Source organism: Ramularia collo-cygni, assembly GCF_900074925.1.
Source record: "Ramularia collo-cygni strain URUG2 genome assembly, contig: RCC_scaffold01, whole genome shotgun sequence".
NCBI classification, from domain to species: domain Eukaryota; kingdom Fungi; phylum Ascomycota; class Dothideomycetes; order Mycosphaerellales; family Mycosphaerellaceae; genus Ramularia; species Ramularia collo-cygni.
In genome coordinates, this window is record NW_019716255.1 from 493861 (window position 1) to 505168 (window position 11308).

General features: G+C 51.0%; 4 protein-coding genes and 1 non-coding gene; 3 read left to right on the forward strand and 2 right to left on the reverse strand.

The window, feature by feature from the left end:
* Window positions 1-100: 100 nt before the first annotated feature.
* On the reverse strand, window positions 101-2576 carry RCC_00203 (uncharacterized protein; the record flags this gene model as incomplete). XM_023765358.1 has 5 exons in its annotated part: window positions 101-643; window positions 744-795; window positions 883-1414; window positions 1474-2410; window positions 2493-2576. 5 exons carry the CDS (start codon window positions 2574-2576, stop codon window positions 101-103), a joined length of 2148 nt encoding a protein of 715 aa, XP_023621126.1.
* A 1203-nt stretch (window positions 2577-3779) lies between these two features.
* tRNA lies at window positions 3780-3896 on the forward strand. One transcript has 2 exons: window positions 3780-3815; window positions 3861-3896. It is a non-coding gene; the product is annotated as a tRNA-Gly (tRNA).
* Window positions 3897-6044: 2148 nt separating this feature from the next.
* On the forward strand, window positions 6045-6745 carry RCC_00204 (uncharacterized protein; the record flags this gene model as incomplete). XM_023765359.1 has 3 exons in its annotated part: window positions 6045-6394; window positions 6449-6601; window positions 6661-6745. The coding sequence occupies 3 exons, from the start codon at window positions 6045-6047 to the stop codon at window positions 6743-6745; spliced, it is 588 nt and encodes a 195-aa protein (XP_023621127.1).
* Window positions 6746-7885: 1140 nt separating this feature from the next.
* Window positions 7886-8575, forward strand: RCC_00205 (related to heat shock protein 30; the record flags this gene model as incomplete). The annotated part of the gene is made up of 1 exon (XM_023765360.1): window positions 7886-8575. One exon carries the CDS (start codon window positions 7886-7888, stop codon window positions 8573-8575), a length of 690 nt encoding a protein of 229 aa, XP_023621128.1.
* Window positions 8576-9017: 442 nt separating this feature from the next.
* RCC_00206 (uncharacterized protein) lies at window positions 9018-10871 on the reverse strand (the record flags this gene model as incomplete). Its single annotated transcript, XM_023765361.1, has 1 exon — window positions 9018-10871. The coding sequence occupies one exon, from the start codon at window positions 10869-10871 to the stop codon at window positions 9018-9020; it is 1854 nt and encodes a 617-aa protein (XP_023621129.1).
* Between the last annotated feature and the right edge of the window lie 437 nt (window positions 10872-11308).

Genomic DNA, 11308 nt, shown 5'->3' on the forward strand with positions numbered 1-11308 from the left:
CTGTCTCTCTGTCTCTCTGTCTCTCTGTCTCTCTGTCTTGCTTGCTTGCCCGCTTGTCTATCCGTCCGCTTATTTGCTTGCTTGATGAGATTAGGTACCCTCAAAAAGTATACTCCCCCCCAATACCACTCCAATCCACACTCTGCATCCACCCTTCCAAATCAAAATTCTCCAGGAAACCCATTCCCTCCGAGGTGGTAGTAGTAGTAGAATTCGTAGTCATACCACCACCAGCACCGCTACCACCAGCACCGCTACTACTCAAATGGAAATTATTACTACCATTGTGGAAATCAATTCCTGAAGAAGGTGCCATTTCCCCAGGAGCACCACCATCACCATCACAAACCGTAGGATTAGCAGTAACATTATTCCTCATACCAACTTCCCCACCCTCACCACCCTCACCACCACCCCCACCACCAGGCTCCAAAATCTCATCCAAAGCCCCAGAAAAAACTCGTGCAAGCTGCGTACAAACAGTATAATTCGGTTCGCCCACTTTACAAATCGTCTCCAAATACCCAATAAAAACGGAGATTTCCCGGATGAGTTTCGAGCGGCTCATGGAAAGAGGGAGGGCTCGTTTTTCGGAGAGGGCGGGGATGAGGATTGAGGCGGCGGGGAGGGCGTAGGTTAGTAACTTTTTAATTTAATTCATTCATGTTAGTTAGTTGAAAAAGGAGGCGGCTTGATGATTCTTTTTTGGGATATGTGGTGGTGATGATGATGGTGTTACTTACTACATATGCATTGTCGTATTTCATAAAGTAATCGCGTTCTTGCATTTGGCCGCTAGAAGGAGAAAAAGGGCAATGGTTAGCAAAAGAGGGTCTTTTTTTCTTCTTTTTCTTCTCTTTCGGGGGGACATCAAAAACATACAAATGATTGGTGGTGCCCACAATCTGACACGCAATCTTGAGCGCGGTACCAGTATACGCCGCAGCATCCAGACGCATCAACATCATATGCACCTGCAGGTCATTATGCAAATACATCAGACAAATGATGGCCAGCATCAAACATGCCGAAGGTGGGATTCCGGACTCCCACATCCGGGGATTATATTGGAGACAGTCGGGAAAAGAGGCGCGGACGGCCTGGCATCTTTCCGCCAGCTGTTCCAGAGAAGGGATATCTTCCATCTCGAGCTTTCGATATCGGTATTCCCATTGTTCTTCCACTAATCTGCTGGCTAAACATCGTAGACGATACCATGTTGAGGAACAATATGCTCCTTCAGGATTCCACCCGTCGGATGTGAGTTTGTTGCGTGCTGCATGTAAGATTTCGGGGCTGCCGCATAATTGGTGGTCTTCCAGATCTAGGGGAAGTTCGCAGTCGGTATAGCGTTTCCCTGCCCGTGGCGGGCGTTGGAAATATGTGGCGACGGACTTATCCCAATGGTAGATTGCTGAACACGCAATGTCAGAGCGGTGCGGATTGATATCGGAATAAGTTATGTAGACTCACTCGCCCAATTCTTCCTCCGACACTCGGCGAGCCAGAAAGGGGCGTTCTCAGCGACCTTGGCCTCGCGATGTAGCTCCATGATGTAAGCGTCTGCAATTGTATCGCCCATTGACCTCCAGACATTGGGATTGGAGTCGCCCTGCGCGTTGGTGTGGAGTCGGGTCATCTCAAATGATAACCAGATCATCACATCATTCACCGTCGGTGCGAGCTCCCGGGATAGGATGAGACAAGCATGGCCGGCTTTGAAGAGGTGAAATAACAGTCGATCGTTGAGTTCGCCTCCATGACGAGGCAGCGTGCACGCACGGGCGCGGGCGGCGACGGTGAAGACGATACCCAGCATCTCCAAACGCAGGTCCCTGCCTGTGAGCATGTCGACAAACGCTTCAAAGTCCAGATTTGGGTGCACCACCACGGGCGTAGAGGTGTTGTTTAGGATATCGTTGGCGAGCTTCCGTATCGCTCCAGTATCGCCGCCGGCTTGATGTGATGAGATTTCACGCGAGATGTCGAAGAGCTTGTTGGTTGCATACAGCATGATGGGAGAGGGAACCAAGGCCACTTGTGCATGTGCCTGGTAATAGGATATGAGCTGGTGAATTTCTTCCAGGTGTTGGAGGGTGTCTAATATCTCCATGATTTCGTCTACTTGACGCCGAAGATTGACCTCACTGTCCTGGAATTGAGACCGGCGCACATCAGATTCATTGCCGGCATGCAACGCGTACTGTACCGCCTCCGTGTTGGGCGAAACGCTGGCATGGTGGTGATCTGGGAGTCCTGGGTTGTTGATGTTGATGGTGGAGGGTGTGAGGGAGTTATATGCATGCCGCGGACGCACGCTGCCATCGCCTCGGGGTTTGGTCAACGGTGCGGGATGATAGAAGCATTTGGCAGTGATGCCGCGGTGTTGACATCGTCCACAGATGGGGCGCTGTGCGTTTCATTTCCATGAGAAGGCTTTCTTTCTGGTGAAGGAATTGGATTTCTGTTGGAATGTTTCCCTCATAACTTACTTGGTGGTCGCATCGGATTTTCCCGCGTCGGCAAGGCTCGCAAGACGCTGGTTTCCCATTGCGTCGACTTGCGGGAGTGGTCATGCCTGCGACATGAGCGCTGAGGAAATGTTTCCACGACCAACACGACCAGAAGTCCTCGCAGGATGCACTTTGCCGAGGGAAACCCAAAATCAAAGCTTGTCTGGTCTGGTCTAAGCCTCCAAGGTAGATTGATTGTAGTTAGGCAACAACGTGATGAAGTGATTAATTGGCCAATGGGCAGTCCCGAAGGATCGATCTTAAACTGTGAACGCATACAATGCTTACATAATGGCATTCTGCAGAGGATGGGTCTTCTTTCACACCTTTACTCCTTCGTCCTCCATCTCCTTTGCCGATGATATATTGCTTGAACAATCCCCATCGTAGACGGTGGTATGTCATCCAACAAGAATAATGAATGACCGAGGTTCCCACGCCATCGTCTCTTGGTAGAGATCGTCTGCTTTCTCGCTGTACCAGCAACAGATATGTTTATATAAATACACTTCTTTGTCCCCTACCATCGCTTCTGAAGTCCGACCAACATCCTCAAGAACATCAACAATAATATGAGTGAAGAGGTTTCAAGTTATCTCTTTTCCTTCTCCTCGTGAAAAGTGGAATGATGCATGAAGGGATAGCTTGTGCTTGATCACGGTCTAGACTTCGCGTAGTCGAGGGATGAGCATAGTATCAATGCATCACAATGATGGGATCTACTGCTCATAATCTACGTCCTTTCTCTCACCGTGAAACTTCGCCTCCTCCGATTTACAGCCCACGTATCCAATAATCTGCCTCGCACCTGGTTTTGATGTCTGCTCATACAAACTGGCAGTCGTTTGAGAATGCTGGAGACATCTCATGGAGCTCTGTAGAGCCAAACAAGAAGACAAAAGTCAGATAGCTGGAACATGATTGCGGGCATTCTGGCCAGATTCGACGTCCGGGTGGTAATGAGATCTCTTTTCAATGTACGCCTGATCTTCTCACCTTCACAACCCGTGTCGTTAGCCTCCTCAAAGTCTCAGTCACTTACATGAAATCTCGCCTCGTGATCTACACCATAAACCCATCCCAGCCATGCCCTCAACACCCTGAAAGCCGTCAATACATCGTTTCCAAAACCTCAAAACACACACCGCTCGTCAACCCTCCATGTCCACCCTCTCGGCTCCCTGCATCACCAAACAAACGAGAGCGGAAACCCTCATGAGAGAACCCTAATCTTACTCTTCTCATCGAACAAATCACCAGCAAAACGCTTCATTGGTGCAGTGGTAGCACGCCAGTTTCCCAAATCCTCTGCAATCATTCTCTGGGATGATGGTGGTTGTGATGATCAACTGGAGGTCAGGGGTTCGAACCCCCTATGTAGCAAAATGGAGATGGAGGATGTCTTTTTTGTGGATTCTCATCTTGTTGTTGTCATGATTGGAAAGGATGTATTGCTTTTGTCACTTTTTAGGGAAAACGTGGCGCTCTTGTGATCTTGATAATCGGGGTGCGAGATCTTCGATGATGGCTTACAGTTTTGAGAGCTGAAGTGAAGCCGTGGAAACACCCACCTTTTCAACCTTGGAGTCTGACTGAGCAGCAACTACTCAAGCTTTCGCCGAACACGCCAGTCTCAATATCACGCGATACCATGGTGCAACATCCTGCTCGCGACCCATGGTGGTTTGCAGTGAAATGCCTTGGATTGGATGTGCACTCTACGGTGAGGATCCCTGTCACCGTGGAACTCTGTTCAAGCAGGTTCCCGTTCCGAAGTTGGAACACAGCCAGTGGTACTTTTTTTCATCTGCTGATGGGTTTTTAGACACCGTTCCATGGATTAAGCAGGACTTTTGGTGGATGTATTTCTTGGCTCGTGGTCAGCGTGAACCTGGATGAGGTGGTGTGTGGCTTCAAGAATCGAGGGCAGTTGGAATGGTGTACCGCTAGGATGGGTGTCACGGCTGGTGGTCCAGGCTGTTGGGTCGCTGCTTTGTTTGGGAGGGAATGGATGCATTGTTCATTGTTATCAACAACACGTCGATGCAATACGCATCACGCCGAATCTTCGGCGTGATGCGTATTGCAAGTCCGCTTCTTGATGATGTTGGAGGAGAGGATAAGCAGCAACAAGATGATGATCGGGGCAAGGCCAGCAGCTCACAAAACACAATCTGCATTCATGCGGCACTGCCCTCTTGATGCAGCATGACGGAGGGTCGTCAGCGAGAAGGAAGGAAGCCCGAATGGCGTAGCACCTGCATTTCCTTTTGGATGGTCGGTCCAATATGAGTGAGGCCACGTTTTTGATGCCTGATGGGCGGAGAGGGAGAGCTGTTTTGGAGCCCAACTCGCTTCTCGCCGTCAAAAGTAGTGGTCCCCCGGCTTCGTCGATGGACATTGCCTCGTCGATGAAAGGGACATGTCTTGAACTGTTCCCAACGGTGGCAAAGATTGTCAAAAAGTAAGAATGTCGGTGAAGAAAGCGTGAATTTCTTCCCCGTTCCCCGAAAGATACGATAACGTGATGTTGGAGACATGCGACTCATGTCCAACTTCCATTCTTTCTGCCGTCCAGGATTTCTTGCCTCGACGCCCCGAAGCCTGCAGGCCAGCTCGGCAAATTTCGACGCTAACCATTCGAAATCTCCCAAGTCCCTTCCCGCAACCTCACGCTATCGATGCTGTGTACCGCCGGGCCCCAAAGACGTGTGTACCCCCGAATGCATGGCCGTCGCGCACCTTTTTGACACCTGCGCCCGGCATGTCRTTCAATCTTAGGTATGCTGTGTCCCGTCAGCACCAGCACCCGTTGCGTTGATTAACGCAAGCGCTGTGCCTTGCTTTTGGGTCGCGCGCTCGGGCTCGGGTCCCAGACTTGCTTCCATCTCCATCATCGTCAACTTAGACGATGGATGACATGACATGGATGCCATGGCGGTCCTCCTCCACGCATCATGCCATGAATGGTTTAGACTCTCTTGGGTCGCATCGCTTGCATTGCCAGCTGCCTCCTGCACGACCTTGCAGTATGCCTCTCCTCCCTTCCCGCTTCCATCATGCACCCGTATGGGCAGTCGATGCTCGACCCACCGACCCGCTTTGCAGATGCCAGTTGGTATGATATGCCCATGCAGCTAATGTCTAGCTTGCTCCAACATCGCCAATGGCCATCGGGTGTGTCATGTCTAGAACACTTCCACGCCTCGGAGCATCGGCGATATAACCTTTCCTTCCTCCTTCCCCCCCATATCATTGGAGACGGTGCTTCGATTCTCACATGCATGTTGCAAGCGGAGCTCCCATGCTACTGCTCTCGTGCATGGGGCTTGGTGTGCTCGCTCTCCAGGTGACAGCAGCAGTGCCTGCTGTAAGATGTACCACGAGAGTATAAAAAGGTAGCACTACAGCCGTCTCCTCCCTCTTCCCTTCTTCTCCTCATCCGTGTCCAACAGTATTCTTATCCTCCAAGGCAGACTGCATCCTTTGTCATACCTCACTGTCAGCCATAAGCATTGCCATCCCATCAACATGTCTACAGCATCACCTTACTACCAGTATCAGTATCAGTACCAGCAGCCGACGGGATCCCTCCCGGTGAATGTTCCGGGGAAGACGCCGCATCAACCCTACACCGCTCGTCACAATCGGAACACTTCGGCGTACAGTCAACTCTCGGCATCCCCACCAGAGAGGCCTGAAAGTGTCTCATCTTCCGGCGCTGGAGTCTTCTCTTCTGCATCAAGCAACTATGCAGGTAGCGAATATGAATCGTCCAGTGGAGCTACTAGCGTGGACTTGCTAGATTACATGAACGACCGACTTTCGTCCGCCTACAATCCATTACCAATGGATAAGAATTTGGCAAGGCAGGCGCAGATGTAAGTTTGGCAGAAATGGTGAGATTGAAATCTAGAGACTGACGAATTGCAAAGGTCGGGTGAGCTGAATGCAAAGAACCGCGAGCTACTGGCTCTACAAGCTCAAGCTCGAGCACGTCTCGCAAGGACTCGGGCGAACTTTTCAGACGGCATGAAAGCCGCGAGAGAAGTTCAGCGGGATTTGGAATGGACGCAGAAGAAAGTGCAGTATGTCGAACTCGAACCCCATCAATGCCACGTACTGAGCAAATACTGACAATGAACAGCTCTCTCAACGCACGGGCAGCACAAAAGTACCCAGAGCAGTACAGAGCTGCAAGCCAACGCTACCCTGCACCAGTCGAGTATTGAAAGCACCATTCTGCTGAGATGATTTGCTGGAGTTTGCGAGATGTTGATTACTGCCCTTTGACTTTCCCCCCCAGCGCAACAGAGGTGATGTTCGTACAAGCTTCGTGCGATGCGGATGGTTCACGCCATGTGGATGGTCCATGCGCTTGCCATGACTTGCATTGGCGCCTGCGAGCGTGCCGTTGCAGGTCCCCCTGCCGCAGTAGTAGCTCGGGAGATGGAGACTATTTTTCTTCGTTTGCTGCCGGTAGATGGCACTAGGGTACGGGCGTTTGGCGGCAGCGGGAGGCGTTTTCGTTTGGGATGATGGCTGGTGGTACGACTGTCGTATGGGGAAGAATCTGCGATCTTCACGGGATGGGGGGCGGTTTCATGTTGATCGATTGGGACAATCGGCTTACTTTTGGGTTTGGCTAGGGTTGGGGTGGTTGAAGTGGACTGTCACTATTGATGTCCAGGTGGACATTGGACTTTCGATTGATGAGGTATTATGCTTGTTAGTACATGAAATGTCAATATGTTCTTCGTTAAGACTCGTCAAGGTGAGGCATGGAATGGCACGTCGAACCCCGAATTATCAGGAGTCGCTGGTGACATTCTCACCCTACGCCACATGTGGCAAGCAAATTGCCCCTCTTTTCTTTTCAATTGTGGTTCTTCTTGCAGCAGTGTCTGTGATATGCATGCCCATTGGAGCCCAACGCTAGACTTCTGCAATCACGTTTTTGTACGTCCACGCCGGGGTTAGCGTCTTGGAATCCCAGAAGTTTCTGGCACGTTCCAGATTAGGAAGGAGTGACATCCAAAGCAAGATCCAGTCACTAGCTTACGCAAGCCATACACCTTCCAGATGAACCTCGTACATTCTACAAGACACCATCTCCCCATAATGGAACAGCTAATGGAAACACACAAAGCAGCATCGAGAACTTTCGACATCTCGACCTCGAGAATATAAAAACCACCAYCTCATTCCCTCCAACCATTCTCACATCACAGAACAAACAAACAAACAACTCAAAAGCAAACTCTTCTATGCAAAGAATCACTTCAACTCAAAAACTCCCACGACTCCTCCGAATCAACAAACTCCCAACAACAACAACAACAAAACCAACCCACAACCAACAAACCCGCAAAATGTCTCTCTTCGGCACCCGCWGCAGCAGCAACAATCCCTTCTTCGGCGAATTCGGCCCCATGTTCCGTCTAATGGACGACTACGCCTCTCACATCGCCTCTCGCGAAAACACCTCTTCCTCCTCCAACAGTATTTCCAACGGGGGAGGAATTTTCAAATCTTCTCCCCTCAAAACCTTCCAACCGAAATTCGACGTCAAAGAAACAAAAGAAAACTACGAACTTCACGGTGAATTACCTGGAATCGAACAGAAGAATATCCAGATTGAATTCACGGATCCGCAAACTCTTACTATCAAGGGACGGACTGAACATTTCAGGGAAGAGGGGACAAGACCTTCTGGTCTTATCAGTGAACCTGGAGAGCAACAGCAGGGAAAAATCACTGCGGGAGGGGAAGGTGGGAATTCCTATCATAAACCTTCTGTTGAGGATGAATCTAGCCAACAGCAACAAGAGACTTCTGTTCAGAAATCCTCCTCCTCTGGGGATAACAACGGCAACAACAACAACAAGAGCACTTCGCGCTATTGGGTCTCTGAGCGTTCCGTGGGGGAATTCTCGAGGACTTTTGCTTTTCCTACGAGGGTGGATCAGGATTCTGTTAGGGCTAGTTTGAAGGATGGAATTCTTTCGATTGTTATTCCGAAAGCTGCTGCGCCTGTTAGTAAGAGGATTCAGATTGAGTAGATTGGAATATGGGGTGATGATGGATTGATTGATTGATTGATTGATTGATTGATTGATGGAAATGATTGGATGACTTTGTATAATAGTTTGTGTGCTACTACTATGAATTGATCTTTGAAAAATACTTCGCTTTCAGGTCTGTTGTCTGCTTTTGAATGGGCGACTTTGCTTCAAGTTTCGCTCTGGACTTCAGGTATACAGCTCAAGGGGTTCGAAATCGAAAGGCATTCGTCAAAGATGACACTACACCTTCGATCGACCATCACCGAAGCAACAACAGAGTCACAATGCAAGGAAACCGAACACAATATCCAACAATATACAAATAGCATTTTCGCTGTCATGACTCATTACTGATCCTACAGAAAAATCGCTTCCACAACATGCAACATGCAATCTGATTTTACCCCTCTCAAATTCCAAACTCATTCTTCTCCTCCACTTAATCCATAATACCGACCTTTCCATCGCGATCAGCATCCGTCTTGGGGTTCAACTTATCACCCATAGTTGGCTTGGTAGTGGTACCCGTGTATCCAGGTGCAGTAGAAGTAGAAGGGTAGTTTCCAGACGAGCCGAGATGGCTTCCAGAGTGCGTACCGGTAGAGGAAGAGTGAGAGTTGAAAGCAAGCTGAGCCTCGCGGTATCCAGCCTGGTAGCCGTCCTTCCACTCGGCACTGCGGCCGATGTGGGTGCTTTCGTGGGTCAGGCCACTGCTGTGAGTTCCCGAGTGAGTGTTACTTCCAAGGTGGGTCTGGCCGACGCCGGAAGTGATGCCTGAGATACCAGACTGGTGGGAAGTGGAGTTGTAGGCGGAGTTGTTGTCGTGCGAGGTGCCTGTTAGACCGCTTCCGTGAGTGCCGGTGGTGTGCTGGTCACGGTTCTTTTGGTCGTAGTTGGTGCCGGTGATGGGGTCGTCGGGCTGGTTGGAACGCTTAGAAGACAAGGCATCCTTGGCTTTGTCCATGAGTCCGCGGTTATCCTCTCCAACAGTATGGGTGTTGCTGTGAGTGTTGCTGCCGGTCAGGCCGGTAGTTCCGTGCTGCTGGTGAGAGGCAAGACCGTGAGTTCCTGTCGTCTGATCGTGAGTGTTGTGGTGACCTGCGCTGGCGAGACCGGCGCCTCCAACAGCGCCTGCGGCAAGGCCAGTACCGGCACCTGGACCAGAGTGGCGATCATTAAAGTGAGAGTCGTGGCTGAGAGGCTGAGCTGAAGAGGAGAAACCAGGGCCAGAGTGGGTACCATGGGTGGTGTTCGATCCTGTAAGTCCGCCAGCTGTGTGGGTGCCAGTGGCGTGCGAACCGGTTGGATGAGTGGTGTGAGCGCTGGTGCTTGATGGGTGGATTGGGTTTCCATATGCATCGTGTGCGTTGCCATGCTGGCCGGGAAGGGCGTTCTTGACTTTGTCTCCCATTGTCTCATGTACACCCGCGTGCGAACCAGAATTGCCGATATTCGCATCAACACTGCCAACTCTCTGTCCACCTGCGGTTGGGATCGCGCTGGGGTTGTTGGCCGCAGGGTGCGATGCAGGAATGATTCCGACATGCTGACCTGAAGAGCCAGTGTGGGTGTCGTGGTGGGATGTGCCGCTGGTCAGCCCGCTACCAGTAGTGTGGGTGTTGCTGCCGAGGCCATGTCCAGTGTGTGAGTTGTCGGTGAGGCCACCGGAGTGAGATGTACCAGTCAGGCCGGGGCCCGAGTGAGATGTGCCAGTCAAACCGCTGCTGCCGTGCTGCTGGTGAGAGGCAATACCACCGTGCGATCCAGTGGTATGAGAGCCGTCAGTGTACTGATCGCGTGTCTTCTGGTCGTAGTTGGTACCAGTGATGGGATCATCAGGGTGGTTCGAGCGTTTCGAGCTCAGGGCATCCTTGGCTTTATCCATCATTCCACGGTTGTCTTCCCCAACATGGTGGCTGCTGTGAGTAGTGTTGCCGGTATGCGAGCTGTCGGTGAGGCCAGTGGAGTGAGATGTGCCTGTAAGACCTGGACCGGAATGATGAGTGCCAGCAACACCAGTGTTTGTGTACTGTCCAGTGGAGCTCGACAGATGGCTTCCCTGACCACTACCATAGCCAGGAGTGGCAGTGGTGTTGTTATCACCGCTCACAAGAGGGTGCGAGCCTCCCGTAATGCCACTGTTGCCATGAGGAGCACTGCTGGACAAAGGGTTGGTTGAGGTGGTAGTCGTGCCGTGTGTTGGTTGGTGGGAGGAGTTGGTGGTGTCGTAAGAGCTGTTTACACCATCCTTGTTGCCCGCAAGCTTGTCTTGAATGTTGGTTAATAATCCCATATTGATTGATGAATGATTGATGTGGAGGAGTGTGACTTGTGGAGGAAATGGGCTACAAACAGCGATAGTTATATCAATCTGGGAGATTCACAAAGAAGCGCCTACCTCATCGCACGTCACGCTGTTACACTCAACCGTGGCCGCCAACCTGGCAGAATCCCTTCCAAAAGGGCGTCATTCCAACTTTTCCCTTACCATTGCCTTGGCTTTGTCTTCGCTTTGTGACGGACCCGCCACAGATGATCTGCGGCAGGATTCAAAGCGAACGAAAAGGGTCGTCACGCGCGGACATGTGGGTTTGGAAATGAACGCGTGGGCGAGAGCTCGTCATTCGTGTTGCATCTTGGGTGAGGTGGGAGCTTGAGGTGTGGAGGTCCAGGTGTCTCCAGCATTGCTGATGATGTCAAGTGGATCAGACTGTTTGCCGAATCCTGGTT